Consider the following 26,870-nt stretch of genomic DNA (forward strand, 5'->3'; position numbering starts at 1 on the left):
TTTTTACCAACTTTTTGGTACTTTTTTAATTGCAAAGTGCTGAAAAGTTATTCTAAATGGAAAATTATTCTCTAGTAGAAAACTCAGGAGAACAAGTGAATTGCATATGGCCCTGGAACTTCTTCGGGTGATGACCACTGTGAATATGTAGACAAATGGAGCCTGCTCACAGCTCAGCTGTTAAAGGGAATCTGAAGTGAAAGTAAATTTATGAGATACTGAATTGTATGCGTAGTACAGCTAAAAAATAAAACATTAGTAGCAAAGAACAGAGTCTCATACTGTTTCCAGTACAGGAAGAGTTAAGAAACTTCAGTTGTTATCTATGCAAAAGAGCTACTCCGAGCTCCACATCCCAACTTGGGTCGGAGACAGTCCTATTTGCTGAAGTTCTTATACATCAAAGAAACAGTGAGAGGCAGCTTCACGTACAGTTTTACTGCAGGGTAGTTCAAAGGCTCATTAGGTCTTGTCTGTTTCATAGTTTAAAATACAGAGTGTGGTTTGTAATTTCAAATATGACAGAATGATTCAATATTGTGAAAAAAAAGCTATTTAACTGAAAATAAAAATATGAGACTTTTTTCTTTGCTACTAATGTTTTATTACTTATCTGTACTACACATACAATTCATTATATCATCAGTTGTTTTTTTTTTTGCTTTAGTGTCACTTTAACAACATTAAATATGTTTAAACTAGCATCAGAGTTCCATTGGTATCTTGTCGTCCTCCAGCACTAGTTTTATCATCAGTTGTCTCATGGATCGAGAGCTGCTTCCAACCATCCAGTGATCTTCACTGATTGATCCATGGGAAGTGATGTTGTCCCATATGGACAACATTGTGATGTCTACGTGTTTCATCTTTAGGCAGAGTTCCTCCATAGCTGCCCATGTGCAAGTTGCTTTTACTGCACATAGGGGCCTAATTCAAAGTCCACCATCATTAGCGATAAAGACAAGAGATAGAGAAAGGCACATCAATGCGTTAGCAGTGTGGTGTGATGGAATCTATTGCCATAATGTGGTGCATACCGTGCGCTACTGTATAATGTGCATGTTAACAGTCGCAGTGAAGCATCCTTTAAATGTACTGTGTGCTTCATTGTATGCTCCGCACCGCATGCATAACGCATGATATGACTTTCCCACTGGTTGGGGAGGTGCTCCAAAATACAAGTTAATCAATCAAAGAAAAATAGAAATGGTATGGCTTACCTCTAAAAAAGAAGGGGCTATGCCAATGTATGAAAAAGAAACTTTTAATGCAAACCAGACACATAGACGATAACGCATATCGAGGAATGCAGTCCGCTTCCTCGGATCAAGTGACAAAAAGTGTCTTTAAAATGAGTAGAGCTAGCCGGGAGCACCTACAGTATATGAGATATTGCACTATTTCAGTATACGGTATATCACTGTGAATGTAGCCTTAGGAAAATCTTGATACAAATTTTACAGGAGTAAGGTATATAGATATCCACCTAGTTAGGTATTTTAAAAGGAGAACAGTAATTCTTACAAGTCATACATGTTATGTTCCCATGTTATTTACAAAGCTTGTTTTAATGCACAGGGCAACCACTACCATAGAGGCAAAGGAGGCAATAGCCTCAGGGCCCCAGAGTTTGTAGGGGCCCCCAGTGGCTACAAGAGGAAAAAGAAATTTCAAAAAGACCTTATAGTTTTTGAGAAAATCGATTTTAAAGTTTCGAAGGAAAAAAAAATACACATTTAAAAACCCACCGAAGGTGCAAATCCACCTTAAATGCTAGAAACCCTAAATTTGCAGGATGTGTCAAGGGGATCATTGGGAATAAGAAGAAAAAACTATTTTTCAAAAAGACCTTATAGTTTTGAGAAAATCAATTTTAAAGTTTTGAAGGAAAAAAGTATATTTTTAAATGCGGTAAATGTCACTTTTAGTAGCAAACCTAACGGTAGTGTAATTTTACATGTATCAAAAGAAAGAGCAATACATTTCCTGGCGGGGTTTCCAGGGGGTCCATACACAGCCGCAGCGCTTTGGCCAGGGATCGCTATACAGCCGCAATATGGCTGTATGAAGATCCCTGGCATTTTTTCCTATTTTCCCAATTATTTTTTTTTATGTTTAGAGTGTGGCATTTTTTTTTTTTTGATTATGTGGGGTCCCCCCTCCTGAAACTTTTAAACCCCTTGTCCCCCATGCAGGCTGGGATAGCCAGAATGTGGAGCTCTGACCGATTGGGGCTTCACACCCTGACTATACCAGCTGCAAAAAAGGTCCTTTAACCTCCTTGGCGGTATGGACGAGCTCAGCTCGTCCATGTACGCCAAGGAGGATTGCTCAGCCCCTGGGGGATCTTTTTACTTTTTTTTTTTTCCAGAACATGTAGCTAGCACTTTGCTAGCTACATGTTCTGTCCAATCGCCGCCGCTCTCCGCCGATCCGCCGCGATGCGCCGCTAAAGAGGCTGTCCCTCCCCGAAACGCCTAGCGCAGCCTGGCGAATCACCGCCAGGCTGCGCAATGGGAAGGATCGGAGCTCCCCATGACCTCATGACGTCGATGACGTCATGTCCGATCATCACCATGGCGACGGGAGAAGCGACGATAGGAAATAGTATGGCCGGCGGGGATTGGGAGGGTGGATGCGGATGCGAACAGCATGGCGTACTGCTGTAGCTAGCAATCCGCTAGCTACAGCACGCGGAAAAAAAAATATTTAACAAAATGGGTAATGCGTACTTATGTACGCATTACCCAGAACGCCAGGGAGGTTAATGCCGATTTTTGTTCCGGGGTATGTGTTGAGGGGCCCCCCATTTTTATTTTGCCCTGGGGCCCCATTGTTTGCTCAAGTGAATCAGAAGTATAAAGATTACTGAAAGGGGAAAAAAGGCATTTAATGCACTGAACGGAATTCATATTGCATCAAGGTCATATGGTCCATTTATATTTCATGAGCATGCATTTTTAAAGATGAACAGAATGGATCAAAATATCTGCGTACAATGATCACAACCACATACACATGTTCATCTGTTAAATGATGGAATGTCCACGCTAATGTCAGTTATTATATGTGCATTTGGAACCACGGTAACAGACATCCTGGCAGTATCAAGCGACTTAAACAAATCTCAACAGTTTAATGAGATGAGTGCATTCCTAATCAGAAATACTGCAAGTCACAGTCTGATACAGAGCTCATTTCAAATCACTGGGTGTACAGCAAAGGGGAAATATCATAAATATATAATAGCATTAGTAAAGCCTTACAAAGTAGGTCACTGTTAAAAATATAAGGAGTTAATGTATTACAATTATAAATCCAGAGACATCCTTTTTAAAGAAACAGGAACATTTTAAATTTATGGATTCCCTTTGCTGTTAGATTTATCACTTCAGTGACATGCTGCATTTCCTCAGCACAATTACTTTCCTACCATCATACCTATGCAAATATAACAATGACTGAAATTTCCTGAAAAGCAGGTATCCTGGCTATATGACCACTTGAGGACCGCAATGTTGAACCCCCCTAAAGACCAGGCCATTTTTCTATAAATTGGCCACCGCAGCTTTAAGGCCAAGCTGCAGGGCTGCACAACTCAGCACACAAGTGATTTGGTGAAGGTCATTAGTGAAAGGTTTAAATCCAAGTGTCTCAGCATGCATGACTGCTAAATGCACCTTGACAAAGAGCACCTGTCTTAGAAGTGCCTGCAGGTAGAGCCTCCTGATACATTTAAAGCAACAGCACGTGCAGAGGTTTCCTGAGTTTAGTCATTACCTAAATGTGCATAATTACTATTAGAAATGAAATACGTCTATTTTTGTAACAAAAATAACTTTGTTTCTATAGAAAACATGAAATTAGGAAAATTTTGGCTCAACACTAGAGGGGAGAATACACCCAACCCACTTGGGTTAAAAAGTCGCTCCTGTATTAATGGATAAAGCAACTCAGGAGGGTTAAACTGTGCATGTGGTTCAGAGGCAGCAAAGTGAAATAAAGTACTGTATGGCTTATTTCCACTAGGTGCTGTGGCCATTTCCAATTCAGCCACAGCACCCGTGGCACGCTGCAAAGCAGCAGTCCGAATCGCTTAGCCGTGCCATTCCCGTGCGTGCTTCAGGAAACTGTAGCATGCTCTCCAGAATTGCACGATTCGGACGGCAAGTCATAAGAGGAACAGGCAGCGTTCCCCCGCCTGACACACCTGTGGGGAAACGTTGCAGATTTGGGCCGGATTCGACCCTGGTGGAAAAGGGCCCTAAAAAGAGGCGGTAAAGGTGGACTTACCTTACTGAGATAAAGAACTGTAACTTTGTTAATCCAAGTAACTTGTCATAAGTATGTAACGTGTTGCTCGGGAGAGGATCCTGCTTCTTCAGGCAAGTACAGAGAGTAAAATCTGGGGAACACAAGAGACTCAAATATAGATCATGTCCTAATGCCAGTGGCTTAGCTAGAGATCATGGGGCCACATAGCCAAACTTTCATGGGGCCCTCAGATGTAGGCACTCTTAAAGAGAGTCTGAAGCGAGAATAGATCTCGCTTCAAACCTCATATATAGCAGGGACACGTGTGCCCCTGCTAAACCGCCGCTATCCCGCGGCTTCACGGGGGTCCCTGTCCCCCCAAACCCCCTCCGTAATGCGGGGGAGCGCTTCCGCATTGGGGCAGGGCCGACCGCCGCAGCCCTGCCCCACGCGCGTCTGTCAGCGCGTATCTCCGCCTCTCCCCCGCCCCTCTCAGTCTTCCTTCACTGAGAGGGGCGGGGGAGAGGCGGCGATGCGCGTCTGATAGACGCGACTGGAGGCAGGGCTGCAGCCGTTAGCCCTGCCTCCAGGAAGAGATTTTCTACGACCAACTTTCCGACCATCTTTTGCGGGGGTGGGTTGGGGGTGAAGGTACCCCAGTTTAGCCGCGGGATAGCGGCGTTTTAGCAGGGGCACACGTGCCCCTGCTATATATGAGAGCTGAAGCGAGATTTAGTCTCGCTTCAGTGTCTCTTTAAGCAATGCCACCTGCCCCTACCCTATGGATATGAGTTACTTGGGCAATTTACATTCTCATGCAGTCAACACTGTACATCATTCATGGGCACTGAGACAAAGTCAGAGGGTGGAGAAAGACAAGAAAGTTAATGGTAAACACATTAAATACCCACTGGGGCCCCTCTGCTTCAGAGCCCCATAGCAGCTGCTATGACTGCTATGGCTATTGCTACGTCTCTGCCTAATACTAAACAATAGGCAGTAGTACAATACAATAGATTTGTATTATAATACAAATTTGCATGATAAATAATTACATGATAATTAATATAAAGGAGCACACAAATTATAAAACTATAATTCATAAATTCAATTATAAAATAATATTTTAAAACATTAGACGGGCCAAACAGATAACTAACTGAATAGTCAGATTAAAATAAAAAAAATAGATAAATTAATAAATAAATAGATAAATAAATAGTCTAAGGCAGTGATGGCTAACCTTATGTAACGATCTGCTCGGCTGCCTGCACGGGCAGACAGCTGTTTGTCCAGTCCTTAAGTCTGAGGGCTGCAGGTCTCTGGAAAAGAGACCTGCCTGTGCTTTGCAAGTTTCTGACCTGCTCTGCTGCTGAGCAATTTGCATACACTTGTCATGCAAACGGCCTAGCTGCCTCCTTTGAAGGCTTGCAGTATAATTACCATGTGATCCCAGAATCCTTTGCTGCTCATAGAGGTTTGTTCCTGCTGGACTCACCTGGAGTGTCAGCCACTGCTATCTTAGTATAGTTAATTCTTGGGGAGTGCTCTTTGCATTCCTAGTTAGTGCAGTCAGTTTGTGTATAATTTGTACTGCCTATTCTGTCCTGTCTTGTCTGTCGCGATTGCGCTGTCACCAGCGGCGGTTGATAGCGAATCGCTCTGTCTTGTTTGGATCGCACTAGCCTCTAGCGGCAGCGGCTGTGGATCCTTCTGATCTGTATTCTTGGAGTGTAAGCTGGAGCAGCGGTTGCTACTGGCTACCTCATCTGTCAGTCTTGTTTGGATCGCACTAGCCTCTAGCGGTAGCGGCTGTGGATCCTTCTGATCTGTGTTCCTGGAGTGTAAGCTGGAGCAGCGGTTGCTACTGGCTACCTCATTTGTCTGTCTTGTCTGTTTTTGCTCATTTGTGTTACTTGTGGCTAGTTAGGGTGGCACGCTTATCACTGGACGCCTATCGCGCGGTGATCGTTACTTAAACGCGTTCGCTTTTGCGAATAAGTGCGGTGTTCGCGTTTAGTTAGCGCTTGTTATTTTCTTTATCCTCTGATTGTTGTTTGCTGTGCCTTTGCTACTCTCGTGCTCTGTCCTGCTCAGTCTGGTGTCACTATTTGGCAATCGCCATTCTTGCGATTGCGTTCCCACTTTGTTTCTGCCGTTGTGTGTTCACCGTCGCTGGGTGGCGACTAGTTTGGTGGACACACATTGATTCTGTCTCTATGCTCTCTCTCTTTGGGAGCTATCTTGCCTTGTGTTGCTTCTCTTCGTACAATTTCCATCTGGCATTTGTGGCGGCGCAGAGGGTTTATTCCTCTGCACTCCACAGCTCCATCTGCCGGTGGGAATTCCCCTCTACTGGTGCTTCCATCAAAAGCTGGGTTCTATTATTTTGACACGCTTGTGGAGGACTTCCGCAGTGTCAGCGCACATCTTGTGCGCTGCCCACGGAGATATCCCACAATCGTTACACCTTAGCACTCCAGCTGTGACAAAACTACAAATCCCATCATGCCTCTGCCTCCCCGAGTTATGCTTAGAGCTGTCAGAGTATTGCAATGCCTCATGGGACTTGTAGTTCCACCACAGCTGGAGTGCCAAGGTTAGCCATCACTGGTCTAAGGCCTTTTTCCCACCAAGACGTTGCGTTTTAGGGGACGTTATAGGTCGCATAACGTGCCCCTAACGCAACGCCTGGTGGTGTTGGATGAGGACGCTACCTAGAGCTGCGTTAAGCAGCTCTTGGTGCACCTTTTTTGTGCTGTAAGATGCGGAGACCATCCGCATCACGTGGTCCCGCCAGCTAATCGCCGCACAGAGAGGCCGCTCCAAGAAGTAAACACTGCACGTCACTCAGTGCAGTGAATATTAATTAGCCATGTGGCTGGCCACGGAGGAGGAGGAGGGGAGACCTCCTCCTCCAACATTACTGAGCATGTGCAAACAGTCTAACGCGGCTTAGCCACGTATAACGCACAGCACTTTAACTTGACGTCAAGCGTTACAATGTAACGTGGGCACTGTGAACAGCCCATTGATTTTGCATTACTGTGAGTTGGGCTGCCTTAGGGCCCTTTTCCACTAGCGCGTTTGCGCTAGCTGAATCGCAAAACCGCAAACCGCTAGCGATTTTACAATTGCTACGGTTTGCTTTTTAACATAGGAATCGCGGTAGGTCATTTCCACTACCGCGATTCATTTTTTACTTGATCGCGATCGCGCCGCGGAGTGACTTTTGCCGCGATTTTGCTATGCAGTGCATAGCATAGCAAAATCGCGGCCGCAAACGTCGGGAAAACGGCGGAATTGCGATTCAGCAATCGCTAGCGTTCAGCGCGAACGCTAGCGACTGCTAGTGGAAAAGGGCCCTTACTGGCTGCTCTAATGTGCGCCTGTAACGTCCCACTGTGAAAGCAGCCTAAATGTACGCCTTAAATTACCGCATGTGCCTCGTAAACAAATAAATAAATCATGATGGAGATGGCAGTAGATTGTGTGATATATTGTATTACAAAATAAGAAAATAATAGATAAAAATTAATATATACAAATTAATTAATAAACACTTCATAAACTAGACTGCGAGCCTTAGTGGTTATCAGTGGTTATTAAGTTGAGGATCTGATTAAAAATCAGTTGAGGATTAATTTAAGTTACAACATTTGTGAGAACTTGGAAGACACTCCTAGGCTATTGTAATGCTAATGAATGAGAGCGTGAAATTCTCATCAAAGGCTTAGCACATCGTACTGTGATACTGGAACATCTGCCATGCTGCATCCTTACATGTAAATGCCTCGGGGTGATCGTTGTCTCAGTGCCATCATTCTATATCAAATTAACAAAAAATAAAAATGCCACTAGGCCACTCAAATCAATTTATATTTGCCTTGACTTTTGTACACAGCACCATAGTGTTCCTCCTCCTACGAGATGTCAGCAACTCTCTTTATTATGGAGGTGACCATAGCATATTTTTTATAAACAGAAGACTTGTAAGTGACAACTTTTTAAATGGGTTATCAATATATTCATTATGTACACACTCTGGCCTTTATTCGATTCAAGTTTTTTTTTCCAAGGGGATCATTTTCCATGTTCTCTTTAAAATATATTTTTAGTACTCTGCAACTGAAAAGGTACCAAAGAGTAGGTGAAAAAGAACTGAAAACGAACTATCAAAATTATAGAGTATTTTCTTGCTTGCTGGTGGCTTTAAATGCATTGTATTGTTAAAGAGAATCTGTACTCTAAAATTCTTACAATAAAAAGCATACCATTCTATTCATTATGCTCTCCTGGGCCCCTCTGTGCTGTTTCTGCCACTCTCTGCTGCAATCCTGGCTTGTAATTGCCGTTTTTATCCAGTGTTTACAAACAAAAGACATAGCAAGTGATACGCTGAGAGTAGGTCAGTGTGTGAGTCATACAGAGTGTGCAGGGGGCCTGGAGAGGGTGTGTATAGCTTCTATCCAATCACAAGCAGCAAAGCACATTCCAGCCTGACTGCCTGAGCCCGACAGAGGAGAGAAGATTAGATCATATAACAGAGATAATACAGCCACTGTGCAAATTGGAAAGGCTGCAGTAAGACAGAGCACATTAGAACAGCTATAGGAACTTATAGGATAGCAGGCATAAGGATGAAAATGTTGTTAGTCTCTTTAAAGAGACTCTGTAACAAAATTTTCAGTCTTATTTCTTCTATCCTATAAGTTCCTATACCTGTTCTAATGTGGTCTAGATTACTGCAGCCTTTTCTAGTTGCACTGTCTCTGTAATATATCAATGCTCGGAATACACAGTTCGTTTTTTAATTGATTCGATGGTTCGATAGATAATTTCCGACATGTCCGATCTCCCTCTTTCGATGCGTTTGCCGCTCTATTTCTAATAGCAGTGCATGGAAAAAGATAAGAAAAACGAGCGGAAGATAAGAGAATCGACTAAAGAGTGGCAAAAACGATTGAGAGGAGAAACGCACGGCAGAAACGAACCGTGTATTCCCAGCATAATCTTATTTTCTTTGTCAAGCTTTGTCGACCCGCGGAGGAATGGGCTGCCTCTGTTGTAATGAATACAAGTTATGCACGCCCCCTGCAGGCTCTGTGTGATTTGTTTATTCCTCACTCTCTGCTCTCAGTTTCAGACAAGACTGATGCAGTTTGTTAGGCTGAGGGGGGATATACACACGTATATGTCTCTGTCTCTGATGAGGTTGGTTACACCGCAAAACAGCTGTCAGGCCACTCTGGTTCACTACTGCTGCTAACCATTGTGTATTCTGCGCAGCTGTTAACAAAAGGTGTTTCAAAGGTACAGTGCCACACCTATTATTTTACCTACTTAGTTTAGGCTTGTGTGCAGGGCCTACGCTATATCAATATGGGACAGTTATTTTATTATTTGGTTCTGGAGCTACCCCAATTATAGTTTGTGTTTGATAGGCTTTTGTGTTTGAGATCATGGGCCTCCTGAAAGAGAAACTCAAGCTGTTTTTTGTGTTGTTTTATCGTAGCAAGATGAAATTTTTTTTGACCTATTTAGGATAATTCATAACAGTAGGAACAAAGCTTTAATTTAATAGGTCTGGAACAGACAAGGAACTTATGGCAATAAATTATGTTTGCTTACATTTAATTTTCTACTATCTAGAACAGATATCTCCCACAGTGATTATAAAGGTGGCCACAGATCATACAATAAAATAATCAGATTCTACGGCAATTCCATAAATATGATTGGATCATTCGACTGAAAAATCCAATCGGATTTCCCGTTTTGTTTTGTCTTTTTCGTTTTTTATCGATCCGGAATGCTGGAAATTTTTCTACAATTTTTCAAAAGATTGTATGGTGTGTGTAAGATTGTCAATTTATTAACATACACACCCTAGCAATTTTCTCAGAATTTCCAATCATTTTTATCATAATTGGGGAAAAATTGAACATATGTGTGTGGTACATTGGTCATGTTTTTGAAATGTTACTATCACTCAGAAAAACTGATTGCAATTCTTGAATTGAACAGATATTTAAAAAATTGTATGGTATGTGGCTACCTTAATACAGCCCTCTACTCTATATTACTTCTGATTTTATATCTTCATCTGCAACTCGTTTCTTAAGTCTTGGTATTCAGTAATGCTGGGTCCACACTTGCATCTACTTTACAATGCTCACTAAATTTACAAAATCATACACCAGCATTTTTGAAGTGCGCTTCACCCACCATAGACCTCTCGCACTTGCCAGCAGTGTGAAATTTTAGCTGCGGGATATAGCAAATAGTAGAATATTTTGGTGCTGTGATTTAGAAGTAATAGAATATCAGTAACATTTACCGATGTTTGACTAATTTAGAGTGTTAATTTTCGTTAGTAAAATATCCATAAATATTTACAATATTTTACTACAGCTAAACCTAACCTTACTCTTACACAGATCCTTTCACCCTTCAATGCCTAACCCTAACCACCACCTCCGACATCTAACCTTACCCTCTCCCTCCCCACCACCACCGAATGCCTAACCTTAACTGTCTCCCCCTAGCGAAAACGCTCTTCCAGAAACCTTGCTATAACCATCCCACCACCCTTTCTCCGCACAAATACCCTTCCTGACACCTAACTTCAACCATGATACCGGTGCCAACCCCCTTCCTAACGCCTAACCTTAACCGTTTACTCCCCACCCACTGCAAACCCTCTACCTGACTCCTAATTGCAAATCTGCTGAAAAAGATGGAAAATGCTGTAGTTACTACATAAATGATATTAACAATACTCCATTGGCAAGGTTATCTCCTCCATGGGTTTTAACTATCATCTGTATGCAGATGACACCCAAATCTACCTCCACACCCCTGACCTATCCACCACTACCAAGGTCTCCTCCTGTCTATCAGCCATCTCCTCCTGGATGTCCGCTACATTCCTGAAACTAAATCTGGACAAAACAGAATGTATGATCTTCCCACCCCGGCCATCCCTGAACCTTCCAGATGTGCATGTCACTGTTAACCACACTACCATTAGCCCTACCTCTCAAGCCCGCAGTCTGGGTGTCACTCTGGACTCCGCACTCTCCTTCACTCCCCACATCCAAAACCTCACAAAGTCCTGCAACTTCCACCTCCATAATATCTGCAAGATCCACCCTTTCCTGACCTCTGCCACCACCAAACTCCTCATCTATGCCCTCATAATTTCCCTGCCTTGACTACTGCAATGCCCTTCTGTCTGGTCTCCCAATGACCCGAATTGCCCTGCTGCAGTCCATCATGAATGCGGCAGCCAGAAATATCCACTCCTCCCATCGCTCCACCAGGGCGGCTCCCCTCCGTGAATCCCTCCACTGGCTTCCTATCCAGTCCAGAATCAGATTCAAGATACAGTGTCTGACCTACAAATCTGTCCACAAAACCTGTCCAACCTACATTTCTGATCTTATTCAGAGGTACACGCCTAGCCGCTGACTCCTTTCCTCCAATGAACTTCGCCTGATAACCCCCTGCTGCACTCAGTCCCATGCACACCTCCAGGACTTCTCAAGAGCTGCTCCAACACTATGGAACTTCCTACCTCCACCCATTAGGGAAGCTCCCTCCTTCAACATCTTCAAGAAGGCACTCAAAACTCACCTTTTTACTCTGGCCTACCACCCCTCACTAGTGCTCTAAACCCACAACTGAACTCTGGTCCCCTACCTTTCGTGTCTCTACCTCTCCCTCTAGATTGTAAGTCTTTGGGCAGGGTCCACCTCCTTTTGTGTCCTACCTGATCGTGAACCTCCATTACTGTGCACCCATGCTATGGATCTGAGTGAACCTAACTTGCCTAATCTCCATGCTCCCATCCAGTGACTGACTAAGCATTACCTTGTACTCATACTGTACTGAGTGATCTGGTTTGCATGTATTCCTGTATTGTCTTGTAGCTTTATGTCACCCCCAAATATTGTCTGTAACCCAAACTAATGTTTAGCGCTGCGTAATATGTTGGCGCTTTATAAATACAATAAATAAATAAAATGCATTGTACCGGACGCTGATATTTCTGCTTGGGTGCCTGGTTGCTGTTCATTTGGATCAATGCCATTGTGTAATTTAGCACAGGTGCCCTGGTTTCTGCCAGCAGTCTATGGTATTCGCCTGCGCTTGCCATTTTTTCCATAAGTGTGGATTGCAGTCAAAAAACCACAGATTTCTGAACTGAGCATTGCAATTTTAAACCAGTGGGGTTGCAACCTATATTGTAAGTGTCATTGCAGCACTTTTTATAAGTAACGATACAGTGACCTCTGTCATAGATTGTCTATTTCTTTTGCAGATCCTTAAGTCAAGGAAGCACAAATTCAAACATGCTGGACGTTCAAGGCGGAGCTCCAAAAAAGAGAGCCAGGCGAAGTTCCCTTCTCAATGCCAAAAAACTCTACGAGGACGCGCAAATGGCCAGGAAAGTCAAGCAATATCTCTCAAACTTAAATGTGGTAACAGATGAAGATAAGATTCAAATCATGTCACTGCAGTGCGAAGCCACTTACAGCACCTGTGAGTATTTGCAGAAACAAATGTTTTTTGATATGAAACTTTGATGCATGGTTGTTAGCTGGGCTGTAACTAGAAATTCCCAACAAACCCCTACCGAGACCCTTCTGCAAAATCCCAGGATTAGGTGACCTGTGTAGCCCCGATGTAGCAGGGGCTGAAACTGCCATTTGGTCCTGACAAAGCGCCACCCACCCTTGGTGCGAAACAACTGTCGACCCCCACTATTGCTTGTACCTCCCTCCATTTTTACTGAGCTGTTGCTTTTTTAATTGAGATAAAGCCTTTTTGAATACAGGTAGCCCCCGACTTACGAACACCCGACTTACGAATGCCCCACCAAAACGAATGGCATGAATTCTGTGTTTCCATGGGAACAAGTCAAAAACATTTTTTTTCAAATTGGACTTGCAGTTTTTGAGAAAATCAAGAGGCACAGAAGAGGTGCAGGGGACAGAGATTGCACAGTGTTCTGACTTAGGGCCCTTTTCCACTAGCGTGTTTGCGCTGGCCGAATCGTAAAGTCGCAAACCGCTAGCGATTTTACAATCACTAGGGTTTGCTTTTTAACATAGGAATCACGGTAGGTCATTTCCACTACCGCGATTCGTTTTTTACAGGAACGCAAACGCGCGGCAGAGCGATATTTGCCGCAATTTTGCTATGCAGTGCATAGCATAGCAAAATCGCGGCCGCAAAAATCGGGAAATCGCCGGTAATTGCGATTCAGCAATCGCTAGCGTTCAGCGTGAACGCTAGCGACTGCTAGTGGAAAAGGGCCCTTAAAGAGACTCTGTAACAAAATTTTCAGCCTTAGTTTTTCTATCCTATAAGTTCCTTTGCCTGTTCTAATGTGCTTTGGCTTACTGCAGCTTTTCCTAATTGCACAGTGGCTGTGTTATCTCTGTTATATGATCTAATCTGTTTTCTTCTGTCGGCACAGTCGGGCTAAGGCTGGAATGTGTGGAATGTGCAGGGCTGCTTGTGATTGGTAGAAGCTATACATACCCCCTCCACGCCTCCTGCAGGCTCTGTATGACTCACACACTCTGCTTATGTGAGCCTATCACAAGCTGGTTAGTTTGTTTGTAAACACTGCCTAAAACTGGCAATTACAAGCCAGGTTTGCAGCAGAGAGTGGCAGAAACCGCACAGAGGGGCCCAGGAGAACTTAATGAATAGAATGGTATGCTTCTTGCTGTAAAAAATTTAGAGTACATATTCTCTTTAAGAACAGATTCAGGTTAAGAACGAACCTACAGTCCCTATCTCGTTCGTTAACCTGGGACTACCTGTACTGATTGGGTGCCTTTGCTCCCACGACTCAATACAATTATTATTATTATGTAGTATTTCTATAACACCGACATCTTACGCAGCGCTGTACAGAGTATATATAGTCTTGTCACTAACTGTCCCTCAGAGGATCTCACAATCTCATCTCTACCATAGTCATATGTCTACGTATGTATCGTGTAGTGTATGTATTGTAGTCTTGGGCCAATTTAGGGGGAAGCCAATCACCTTATCTGTATGTTTTTGGGATGCGGGAGGACACCAGAGTGCCCAGAGGAAACCCACTCAGACACAGGGAGGACATACAAACTCCGTGCAGATGTTGACCTGGCTGGGATTCAAACCGGGGACCCAGAGCTGCAAGGCAAGAGCGCTACCCACTATGCCACCATGCTGCATTCGGGAGGCTGCACTCTGTTGGTTTATTGGTCTAGGCCTATACACTGGCATGCCCTCCTCTTCCATCCTATTTTATCCTTTGTGAATGTTATAAGCTGTAGTAGAAATAGCATTTGTGCTCACAACTATCCATTAGAATGCAGATCTTTTAGCAGTACAACTGTAAACTGTAAACATTCATTTTCTAGTGACAAAGCATTTGAGTGATAGGAGATGTGGTAAAATAGAAAGCTCTCCGGCACACGTGAGTCCAGCAAACTTAACTGCAAAAGTTCATGTTCATCAGCAAAACCGGATCAGCCAAGTTCTTCAAGTCCCTACTGTCAGCTTGTATCCCATTCTCAAAAAAGAATCGCCAAAGGATCATACGTCACATGGTGAGCTGAAAAATATATTTCATTTATATAATGCAATATAGCTTTATGATATACTGTACTTTATATATTGGGCTTGATTCACAAAGCGGTGCTAACAGTTAGCACGCTGGTGAAAAGCCCTTTATCACGCCTAAACTCAGTTTAGGTGTGATAAGTTTAGAGGTGATAAGTTTAGGCGTGATAAGTTTGGGCGTGATAACTATAGCACCAACTGGGTTAGCACCGCAGTGCACAGCTGATCAAAAGTTTTGCGCTAGCAAAGTCTGGTGCACTTCGCATAGAGTTTAATGGCGCTGCTTTGCGTGCGGGATTTCGCGCGCGATCTAAACTTATCTAAACTTATCACGCCTAAACTTATCACGCCTAAACTTATCACGCCTAAACTGGCTTTTCACCAGCGTGGTGCAATGGTTATCATGCCGAAAGTCTTTTAGGCGTGCTAACTGGGTTAGCACCGCTTTGTGAATCAGGCCCATTGTAATTATAGCTTATAGTGCAATAAGCCCCACTCAGTCCAGGGTTGTAACTAGAGGGGAGCAGCACTTGCAATCGCAGGGGCCCCTAACTACTAACCTTTCCTTCCCCTGATACAGGGGACTTTACTCCAGATCAGGGGTTTTTGTGGCTACACTTGTGAAGATCACGATGGCAACACTTGTTTTATGACCCTTGTGAGATGGGCCTGATGGTCATGAAGAGCACCAAAAAGAGGCAACGAAAGGGGTGTGACCATTGAGGGGGCCCTATCAAAATTTTGCTGGGGGCCTCATGAATTGTATTTGTGCCACTGACCTGAGGTGGGTTCCTAACAAGAATATTAGGACACAGAGGCACATTCGGAATACAATGCCCAATGTCCGTTTAGTGCGACCCCACTGCAGCCGCCCCCCCCTGCGCTCTGCTGTCCCCCAATATAAAAAACGCCACGCTAGCAACACGCAGAATGTTGATCCTGTCATTTACCTCCGCTCCCCCACCTCCTGTAGATCGCCGCTCCCCTCCTGTGTCCCTTCCCTCCCCGCCTCTGTAAGCTTCCTCCAATCGGCTTACAGAGGCGGGGAGGGAAGAGACGCAGGCGGGGAGTGGCCATATACAGGAGGCGGGGAGGGAAGGGATGCAGGCGGGGAGTGGCCATATACAGGAGGCGAGGAGGGAAGGGACGCAGGCGGGGAGTGGCCATATACAGGAGGCGGGGAGGGAAGGGACGCAGGCGGGGAGTGGCCATATACAGGAGGCGGGGAGGGAAGGGACGCAGGCGGGGAGTGGCCATATACAGGAGGCGGGGAGGGAAGGGACGCAGACAGGGAGTGGCAATATACAGGAGGCGGGGAGGGAAGGGACGCAGGAGGGGAGCGGCAATATACAGGAGGCGGGGAGGGAAGGGATGCAGGAGGGGAGCGGCAATATACAGGAGGCGGGGGAGCAGAGGTAAAAGACAGGATCAATGTAAACAGCCAGCTAAGGGCATTCTGCATGTCGCTAGCGTGGTGGCTTTTATATTGGGGGACAGCAGAGTGCAGGGGGGCCTGGGGGTGCACTATACCGACACAGAATGTGCCTCTGTGTCCTAATATTCATGTCAGAAGCCCAACTCGGGTTCTCTTTAAATAAAAAAATAATGTAAATATATATATATATATATATATATATATATATATATATATATATATATATATATATGTCTATTATTATTATTATTATTGATTTATAAAGCCCTAACATATTCAGTGGTGCTTTACAATGTAAGGAATCAACAAGAAGTACATAATAATACAGACAATGGTATACACCAACTATAGACATGATACAAAATACAGAATTGGGAGACATAGTAATTGCAGTGAAAAATGGAGCATGATTAATAAAATGTATAACCAATTACAAAACACAAAAGGGTGAGCGAACCCTGCCCTTGCCAGCTTTCAATCTAAAGGAACAGGGAGGAAACAAAAGATGTTATATTTAGTAAAGAGTACAACTTGGCCAGAGGTTGAAGTTAAAGAGAACCAGAGACGAAGCACCCTCATGTATTTTACCATATATATCAATGGGAACATGACAGTAAACACCTACCCTGCTTTCTGTTTCATTCTTCTCTGCTAAATCTGCATGTTATCAGCCCTGATAAGAATCCCAGACTGAGCATTCAGTCAAGCTTTCACAGGAATGGTTATAACTGAGTCTGTGATGTCTTTTCAAGCCCAAGCCTGCCCCTTCCTGGCTCTGTTTTCCTGCTAAGAGGATACATAGCAGGAAAGCAGAGCCACATATAGGCAGACTTGGGTTTGCAAAGACATCACAGAAGACTGATTCAGCTATAATCATTCCGGTGAAAGCTAGACTGAATGCTCAGTCGGGGATTCTTATCAGGGTTGATAACAGGCAGATTTAGCAGAGAAGAATGAAACAGAGAGCAGGGTAGGTGTTTACTGTCATGTTCCCATTGATGTATATGTTAAAATACATGAGGGTGCTTCGTCTCTGGTTCCCTTTAAAGTGTTTTCTTGTCAGAAAAAGTGAGTTTTGAGGGAACACTTAAAGATTTCAAAGCTTGAAAACTGATGGAGGTGTTTTGGTTAGAAGGGGATTCCAGAGGAGGGATGAGGGATCATTTATGAACAATTTTTCATATGAAAGATCGGAAATGATCGTTTGGGACCACTAATGGACAAAAATCTCCTAACCAATCCGATCAGGTGAATGAAATCGGAATTTCTAAACGATCTTTCGGCAAATTGCATTGTTAGTGACCAAAGGAGGACAAAAAAAAGTTCATGTGCAGATCTGGCTCGGATACTTGCGGCACACCACAACGGTCCACAATATGTGTGAATTTTTCCATAGACTTTCTTTGCTTTTACAGCCCCTTGTGGTAAAATAGGGTAATACAGCATAGAAATTACCTGCATGTGTAAAAGAGGTCTCAATGAAAAAAATATAAAGGTTGGTCACCATAATTAAAGAGCCAAGTACTACATGTATACTGCAGTATGCATTTACAAAATGAATTATGATGACACATAATAACAATCTGTGTCTTTACCTTCAGATTCACCTCAGAAAAGTGTGAGCATTTCAGATGACATCACCATCAGAATTCCAGGAGAAGATTCTGTGATATCACATTTCAGCCCTGCTGCCTCTCCTCAAGAAGTCTATAAAGGTACTCACTTTTGTTTCAGAACTTGTCACCTGTTCAGTTTTCCCCGACCCTGAAGATTCATACTTTGACCAGAGAGGACAAGAAGAAAAGAATGTATTGCCATCTCCCTTGTAACATACTCAAGGTATTAAAGAGGAGCTGTCAGCCAGACTATCTCAGAAAAAAACCCACATATATAAGTTGATAAATACTTGCTCTACTTACATAAAATATGTATTGCACTGTCCACGTTTTGATTTTAGTGATTTCTCTACAGTAAAAAAACAAAAACAAAAATTCTTCTTAGGATTCTCCATTTTAACTGTGTCTATAGTGAAGCCAATCCTGACATCATTTCCTTCCTTACTCTCCTCTGCCTGATTGTGTATGCATTGCCCGCCCTCATCCCAGTCTTCAGGCACTCCCACCCAGCTCTGCAATAGAAAGTTCATTGTCATGATATGCTGCTTGTTTGGGCAATAGTTTTGTTTTTTTTTTTGGGGGGGGGGGGGGGGAATCGGAGAGGGGGGGAGGTGGCATAGACTTTTGAGTTCCATCACTTACTTTTGGTTGTGAATTATAGCAGGAAAATGATTGAGGTCTAGTGATGAATGATTGTATTCTGCTAATTACAATCACACAAAATTTGCATATTTTTTCGCAATGACAGCCATATTTACTTATGATTTGGACATTGATTTGCTATGTATGTTAAAGTGAACCTCCAGACTAAAAATCTACTCAGCAGCTGCAGCACTGAAAAGGCTTGGTATTAACAGTTTCACAGCATCAGAACTTTGTTTTGTTTTTGTACCCAATCCTCATTTTTAGCTGGAGACAAGAAAACTGCCCGGGCATTTTTCCCCTGATGCTGTGCAAAGCATGATGGGATTTATGATGTTGTTCTCCTTCTGCTGTTTTTGGTGCAATTTTTTCTTAAATTTTGAATTTGAGATTTGAAGCCTACCGCGGGCAGCTGGGAGGGTTGATCAGGACACAGGACAGTTGGAACTGTGTCTGATGCGCCCTGTCACCTCCTTTCAACCAAAAAGATGGCTGCCCCCATGAAAAAGATGGCTGCCCCCATGAAATTACAAACTATTGCCTGTTCTTTTAAAACAGGGTGGGAAAGAGATTATAATACTTATCTATTTTAATTAACATAACTAATGTAACTTAATGACAGTATGTTTGTTTAGGCTGAAGTTCATATTTAAGTGGAAATAAGTTAAAAAAAAAAACAACAATTTTTCAAAAAGACCTTGTAGTTTTTAGACAGAATCGATGCAAAAGAAAAATGTTTTCTAAACTGACATTTTTCTGAGTTTAAAAAACATTTTTCCTTTGCATTTTCAAAATCGATTATCTTTTTTCATCTTTTTGAAAAAACTTTTTGACTTGTTTCCATTCTTCCCTTAAACATATGTAGCAATTTTGGTGATGAACGCATGTATGGGCGCTTTGCTACTAACTGCTAAATTTGGCAAGAAATGACACTAAAATTACGGAAATTGCAAAATCTTGGTTCCTGATTACGTTTACATACAAACTTATTCAAGGTTTTTCACAAAATTTTGCATTACAATTTTGCGTCAAAATTGCAAATGACATTGCGAAATTACAATTATGCAAAAATCATGTTCATCATCACTGGTACCTAAAAAAATTAGTATGTATTGCAGCACCGCCACATGAGTTGGGCGCCAGGTGATGCCGTTAATAATAAAATCATCCCCCCCAAGTTCCCTTAGGTACACTTTAATAAAAGCCACTTCACTGCAGTTATGCATTCATAAAGTCAGAGATTAGCTACTGCATTGTATGATATAAGTTCCACCACATCTGTGGATGTAAACATCACAAGAATCACAAGAACATATGAAGAAAGACCAAGACCAAATGGGAGTACCGACTTCCACCGATTGTGAATCTGAATCAATTTTAATAAGTTATAACTTCAGCAGAACATAAGCCTGCACAGATGTCGAGCTCTCGAGGGCCAAATCCATGCCAGTGTTTAGGATGGACTGAGAAAAAGAAACCACGCCTTTCCTGATTACCTGTATATACTCGCATATAAGCCGACCCGCATATAAGCCGAGGAACCCACTTTTCCCTCAGAAACTCAAAAATAGTGATAGGCCCTCTCCCCAGTATAGCAAGATGTGCCCTAAAGATGATACAGCTGTGTCTCAGGACACCACTAGATGGCATCATAGATATGAGACACAGCGATTGCCACATAGGTAGAATCCCAGATCATTGCACAGTTGAGATGTTGCTTGCACACTCTGTTCCGCAAGCCAGGGGAGGGACACAGGTAGTATTGAGCAGAGTACTCTGCATACCATGTTGCAGGGGATAGGGGCACGGACACAACAGGGAGCCGGCTGGCAAGAGCAGGATTACTAGTGCACGGCCCTTATGCTCCTCTGCCAGTAACAAAACCCGCTCCACCATCCGTTCCACTACACTGACTCGCATATAAGCCGAGGAGTAACATTTTTTTGTGCTGAAAAATTAGGTTTATATATAGGGTATATAAGGCAAGTCTCATCAATTAGTTTGAGCTGAACCAAAAATGTGTGAGGACCTCGGCTCTCAAAGACTGGAGTTCGACAACTGTGACATAAGGCAAAAGCAACAACCTTTTGGCTTGCTTTCTGATGGGGAATGTTTGCCCTTTGTTATAGCCGGGTACATGTTTGTTTGATGGTAACATATTTCACTCATGAACCCTTATTACATTTATCAACCCTAGCCGATAAACTATTTATATTCTTTTGACCATAACAGAAACATCACTGAGGTCAGACGGCTCCAGTCAGACGTGTCTTCTGAGCTCTTTGTCATCCGGGACTAGCGAACCCAGTTTGAAAACAAACCATCTGCAGAATTGTGGAAGAGGTGAGTTCTTTTAAGTATCGTTCTGCTATATTCTTCTGTTCTTCAAATAGAAACTTTAACCAAAGATTGAATGTCATCCTAATTAGTAGCTGATACCCCCTTTCCCATGATAAATGTTCACGTTTTCTCGAATAGATCATCAGGGACAGCTGTATGGCTGATATTATGGTGAAACCCCTCCCACAGTGTGATGTCCTGACCATGGTCCTAACAGTTTGCTGTCTGTGAACCTCATTGCATTGTGGGAAATAATGTAACAAACATTCCGTACAGATCACCTGGCAGAACTAAAAAAATGTAAATCAGGGAGAGGAAAGATTTTCTAATGGGCAAATACTGACTAAATAATCTATAAATGAATATTGTAAACAATGAGCAATTTTATTAATTATGTTATTTTCACTGTAGTTCCTCTTCAAGAGTTACATCGCTTAAAGAGACTCTGTAACAAAATTTTCAGCCTTATTTCTTCTATCCTATAAGTTCCTATGCCTAATCTAATGTGGTCTGGATTACTGCAGCCTTTTCTAGTTGCACAATGGCTGTGTTATCTATGTTATATAATCTAATCTTCTTTCCTCTGAAGGCTTTGTCGGGCTCAGACACTCAGGCAGGAATGTGCAGCCCTGCTTGTGATAGAATATAAGCTATACACACCCTCTCCATGCCCCCTGCAGGCTCTGTATGAGTCACAGACTGAGCTACTCTCAGCCTATCACATGTTGGTTAGAGGCCATGTCTTTTGTTCCGCCTAAAACTGGCAATTACAAGCCAGGATTGCAGCAGGGAGTGGCAGAAACAGCACAGAGGGGCCCAGGAGAACATAATGAATAGAATGGTATGCTTTTTATTGTAAGAATTTTAGAGTACAGATTCTCTTTAAAGAGGAACTTAACTGAATGTAAGTTATTAATAAAGTTTCTTATTTTGTATAAAAATAACATAGTAATTATTTAGTCGGTGTTTGCTCACTATAAAACCTACCTCCCCCTGATGTAAATGTTTACATTTATCACAGGTGGCGACATCTCTACTCCTCCTGGTAAGGAGCAGCAGTGCAGAATGTTTGTTTATTGTGTGTTCTGAAATTAGAAACAACACCCGTTCTCCCAGAGTGCACAGGGAGGATAAGGCTGCATAAGTGAATAGCTTAGGCTAAACATCATGCGCGAGGGCTTTAGTTCCAGGTCAAAGGTCCTGACTAGCAATTAGTCAGGACCTAAGAACAGGGCATACAGCTGCATAATGGTGGCAGATGAAGGGGAACGGAGGACACATAATGACATAGCAGCACATTATAGTGAAACATACTGTATGTACTTGATTTACCATATAGAGTTTTTTAGTCCTTTAACTCAACGAACAACATTTTCAACGCTTTTCAATGCTTACTTCAACAAACAACATTTTCTGTAGCCTTGAAATATCACATATTGCCACTCAACCACTAATGAGTCCTTTCAATGTTATGCTAGATACACACAATGCATTTTTCGGTCGATTTTCCGTTCGATCGATTTTCGATTTGTTTTTCCGTTCGATTTCCCGCTTGATTCTCTTATCTTTCCTTATCAATTTCCATTCACTTCTATGAGAAATTGATCAGAAAAAAGATCGAAAATAATATCAGACATGACGGAAATTATCTGTCGAACCATCTATCTAACACAAAATTGTATGGTGTGTACCTAGTATTACAGTAATTAAAGTTACCATGAGTAAACTTTGCATTTCGTACACTGGAAGATGTGGTGACCACCCGGCACTCAGTACTCTTACAGAAAGGTGTGCGAGCCCATGTAAACATCAAGCAACCAGACAGTCTTCGCCCCCAAGCACCACTGTACTACGGCTATGGTGCAATGAAAACCAAAGCGCACACAGCTCCTTGTTGCACATCGCCGCAGAACGGCGATTCCCCGCCCCTTCACCCCTGACCTTTCTGACACAGCTCCCTGGTCCAATCACAAGCGCCGGAGGCGCGGCTTCTGAACTTCATACAGGAAGCCGCGCGGCGCTGTTTTTGACAAGGACAAGAACGTGAACAAGCGCCAGGTGGGCGCAAAACGGCTGTAGTGCCATCCTTCTACCTTCCCTGGTCACCCCAACCCTGTGTACCCCAGCACCAGTATCTTCAGGTTTGAACATTATCTTACTTGTTTAACGAATGTACGATGTGGCATGAAGATATAATAAAACGCTCAAAGTGACAGCTGCCCGGTCTGTCTTGATGTACTGAAACTTTGCATTTCTTTTTCTATTTCCTGTTTTAAAGGTTACTGTCTCATATCAGCCACAAGGTCAGATAACTTTTCGGACACCAGCCACAGTGAGATTTCATCACGATCCAGTACAGTCAGTAACTGCTCTGCAGACTCCATGTCAGTGTCTGGACAGAATCATGTGGATGCCTTGATGTTATCAGAGAGGAAATATGTCCCTACGCCTGTCACTGAGCAGAGCCAGCCTTGTAGCAGGTAAGAATGGTTATTATTGTTATTATTACCAGGGATGATCTTTCAAGTAGCTACGAGTTCGTAGCTACTCAGAATTGACCGCGGGAGGGGGGTTAACTTACCCATAAGTCCGTGGAATCCTATGTGTCTCATTCACCATACAAGCGAAGTGTTGGCCGCGTTCCACAATTCACTACCGCGATTCCTCCTACTGGCCTGAGAGACAAGCATGCAGATCAGCTGTGTTGGGACTTAACTTTTTCAGCCGGCCGGACGTGATTCTCACGTCCAGGCAGCTGCCCTGCTACAGAGGTGCGCTTCGGCGCGCTCCCGCATGCGATCACGGGCGTGCCCCCATGTCCCTGTGCTGTCCCCCAGTAGCCCTGGATTCAGTGAACAGGAACATGGTTCCTGTTCACCGACCTAAGTTGCCAGCAGAAAAACCGACGGTTTCTCATGAGAGACCGCAGTTTTTCTAAAAAAAAAAAAAAAAAAATGTCCCCGTCCTCTTTGTACTTCCAGCAAGCGAGAAGTAAGCGAGAAGCACAAGGAGAAAAAAATAACTCATCTTGTGGCCAAATAGTAAAACTACATCTACATACATTTTTTTTTATTCCAATTTACACATATTATAACATTAAAAATTAACTGTTTATTTCCCAACACCAAAAAATTACCCAAATAAAATTTTTCATGGAAAAAAAAAATTACTATTAAAAAAAAAACAAAAACATAGTTACCTAAGGGTCTGAACTTTTTAAATATGCATGTGAAGGGGGACACTACGAACATTTTTTAAATTATAAGCTTGTAAATAGTGATGGACTCAAAACTGAAAAAATAAACCTTTATTTCCAAATACAATATTGGCGCCATACATTGTGATAGGGACAAAATTTAAATGGTGTAATAACCGAGACAAACGGGCAATTAAAATGCATAGGTTTTAATGATGGTAGCATGTATTATTTTAAAGCTATAATGGCCGAAACTGAGAAATGATTTTTTTCAATTTTTTCTTAATATTCCTGTTAAAATGCATTTATAAAAAAATAATTCTTAGCAAAACGTACCACCCAAAGAAAGCCTAATTAGTGGCGGAAAAAACAAGATATAGATCAATAAATTGTGATAAGTAGTGATAAAGTTATTAGCGAATGAATTGGAGGTGAAAATTGCTCTGATGCATAAGGTGAAAAATCCCCACGGGCTGAAATGTTTAAAGAGACACTGAAGCGAAAAAAAAATTATGATATAATGATTTGTATGTGTAGTACAGCTAAGAAATAAAACATTAGGAGCAGAGGCATAAGCCTAATATTGTTTCCAGTACAGGAAGAATTAAGAAACTCCAGTTTGTTATCTATGCAAATAAGCCATTGAGCTCCATGACTTTTAAAGTGGCAGAGATCTCTGTCTTCTGAAGCTTGTTATCTCAACTGTCAGTCACTATATTGTTTTTTCTTTTGTACAGGACAGGTCAAAAGTTCACAGCCTGCTCTGTAAAAATCATTTAGAATGCTGAGTAGTGTGTAAACTGCAAATATTAGAGAGCGATGCAATGTGATAAAAAACACTATATAACTGAAAATAAAAATATGAGAATATTTTCTTTGCTTCTAATATTCTAGTAATTATCCGTACTACACAACCAATTAATTTTATCATCATTTTTTTTTCACTTTAGTGACAATATTAGCCGCATGCTTGTTTCAGGTGTGATTCAGACACACTTACAACCAAAGAGATCAATCGGACTGCCAGGCAACTGGTATTGTTTAACAGGAAATATATATGATAGCCATCATATGCCTCTGACTTCAGGTGTCCTTCAAATTTCTGGACAAAGCCTCCAAAAGGTCCATATGGAAGGAGCAAAAAGGCTCTTCAGCAACCATGTAAAAAGATGCTTTGGTAGGAGAATTAACATTTGAATTTCCTGATAGGACTTATTTGAAGAAGTTGCTAAGACTATACACACCTTTATTTCATAAATGATCTAAGATTTTTAATCAATACCAATCATTTTACAAAATACATCTGCTGAAATTCCAGTAGGCTACATCAAAATTAAATTACCTGCAGAATCGTATTTCACTTTCAAGCAAGAGTAGAGTGTGAGATAATGGCCTATATGCAATTAACTTTTTCTCCTGAGTTTTCTCCTAGGAGATAATTTTTCATCGAGTATTTAAAATAATTTGTCAGCACTTTGCAATTACAAAAAGTTGCAAAAAATAGGTAAAGTGCTATGAAAATTATTTTGAGTATTTTCTTGCTTGCCAGGGGTTTAAAGGTATTTTATTTTCAAGTTGTGAAATTATCACCTAGGAGAAAACTCGGGTGAATAAGTTACTTGCATATGGGCCAATGGCTGTCTTAAAGGGATCCTGAGCAGTAAAAATAAACGAAATCAGGACTTACCTGGGGCTTCCTCCAGCCCACCGTGGGTCGAGAGGTCCCCTGGCGTCCTCCTGGCTCCGGCTCCGGTCCCGCTGCAGAATTGACGACCGACGACACCCGGGCCGAGTGTCAGCCTGGCACTTCCTTTACGCGTCATCACATCAGCCGCTACACATCATCATGGCGGCTGAGGTGACAGTACTGCGCATGCACGGTTTAGAGTTAGAAAACAGCACATGCACAGTACTGTCACGCAGGCCGGTGTGATGACGCGTAGCGTCAACGTTAAGGAAATTTTAAAGAAGTAATAAACTTAAAATTGGCATGTGCATGATTACTCACCCCTTTGCAATAAATCCCCCAAAAAGTCGATTGGTTTAAGGGGAAACATTTAAACATGTTGGAATGGCCTGGTCTAAGTCCAGACCTCAATCCAATAGAGAATCTGTGGTCAGACTCGAAGATTGCTTTCACAAGTAAAAACCATCCAACATGAAGGAGCTGGAGAAGTTTTGCCTTGAGGAAAGAGCAAGTATCGCAGTGGCAAGATGATGCACAAAAATGCTGTAATATTGATGTGAAGCACAGTACTCGAGTAGTGCAACCATTGCTATGGTAACGAGTGTTACGTTGAAAACACTCATTACCGTCACAATGGTTGCGTTAAAAGCGTAACTTGTGGTACACGCTGCCAGAAGTAATGGTAATATTGCTGTGGGCTCAGAGCCGGGCCGACACATAGGCTGGGGAGGGGCGAGGGTCGCTGAGGTCAAGGAGGGCGCAAGATTAGCTTTCTCTTTCCTATCTTTAGCCTGTATGCCCATCTTGCCCGCCCCACGCTATGTCTCCGATCCTCCTTCTGTCATTGTGCTGCGCTGGTACGGGTGGTTTGTCTCTCTGCTTCTCCCTCCCGAGTAATTGCAGGCTGCCGCTGGACTGATTGCTATGGTGATGATGATGCCACTGCCGCTCCTCTCTCCAGCCGAGCACGTGTTCGTGCAGGGAGAGAGAGAGAGCCAGGCAGGGCAGCGTGCATCTGACGTATGAGCCTATGCTGTGGCTGGAGGATCATGCGAAAGTCCCGCCCCTTCT

General features: G+C 42.7%; 1 protein-coding gene across 4 annotated transcripts in view; it reads left to right on the forward strand.

Moving 5' to 3' along the window:
• The window catches only part of LOC137564345 (rap guanine nucleotide exchange factor 6-like), a 134,391-nt gene that overhangs the window by 98,475 nt on the left and 9,046 nt on the right, over nt 1-26,870 (forward strand). For all 4 annotated transcript variants that reach the window (XM_068278114.1, XM_068278116.1, XM_068278117.1 and 1 more), the window contains 5 exons: nt 12,581-12,801; nt 14,682-14,870; nt 17,920-18,033; nt 20,809-20,919; nt 23,195-23,396. In XM_068278114.1, coding sequence (XP_068134215.1) covers nt 12,581-12,801; nt 14,682-14,870; nt 17,920-18,033; nt 20,809-20,919; nt 23,195-23,396 — 837 coding nt within the window. The remainder of the gene's footprint in view (nt 1-12,580; nt 12,802-14,681; nt 14,871-17,919; nt 18,034-20,808; nt 20,920-23,194; nt 23,397-26,870) is intronic.

Source organism: Hyperolius riggenbachi, chromosome 3 (genome assembly GCF_040937935.1).
Source record: "Hyperolius riggenbachi isolate aHypRig1 chromosome 3, aHypRig1.pri, whole genome shotgun sequence".
Classification (NCBI taxonomy): Eukaryota; Metazoa; Chordata; class Amphibia; order Anura; family Hyperoliidae; genus Hyperolius; species Hyperolius riggenbachi.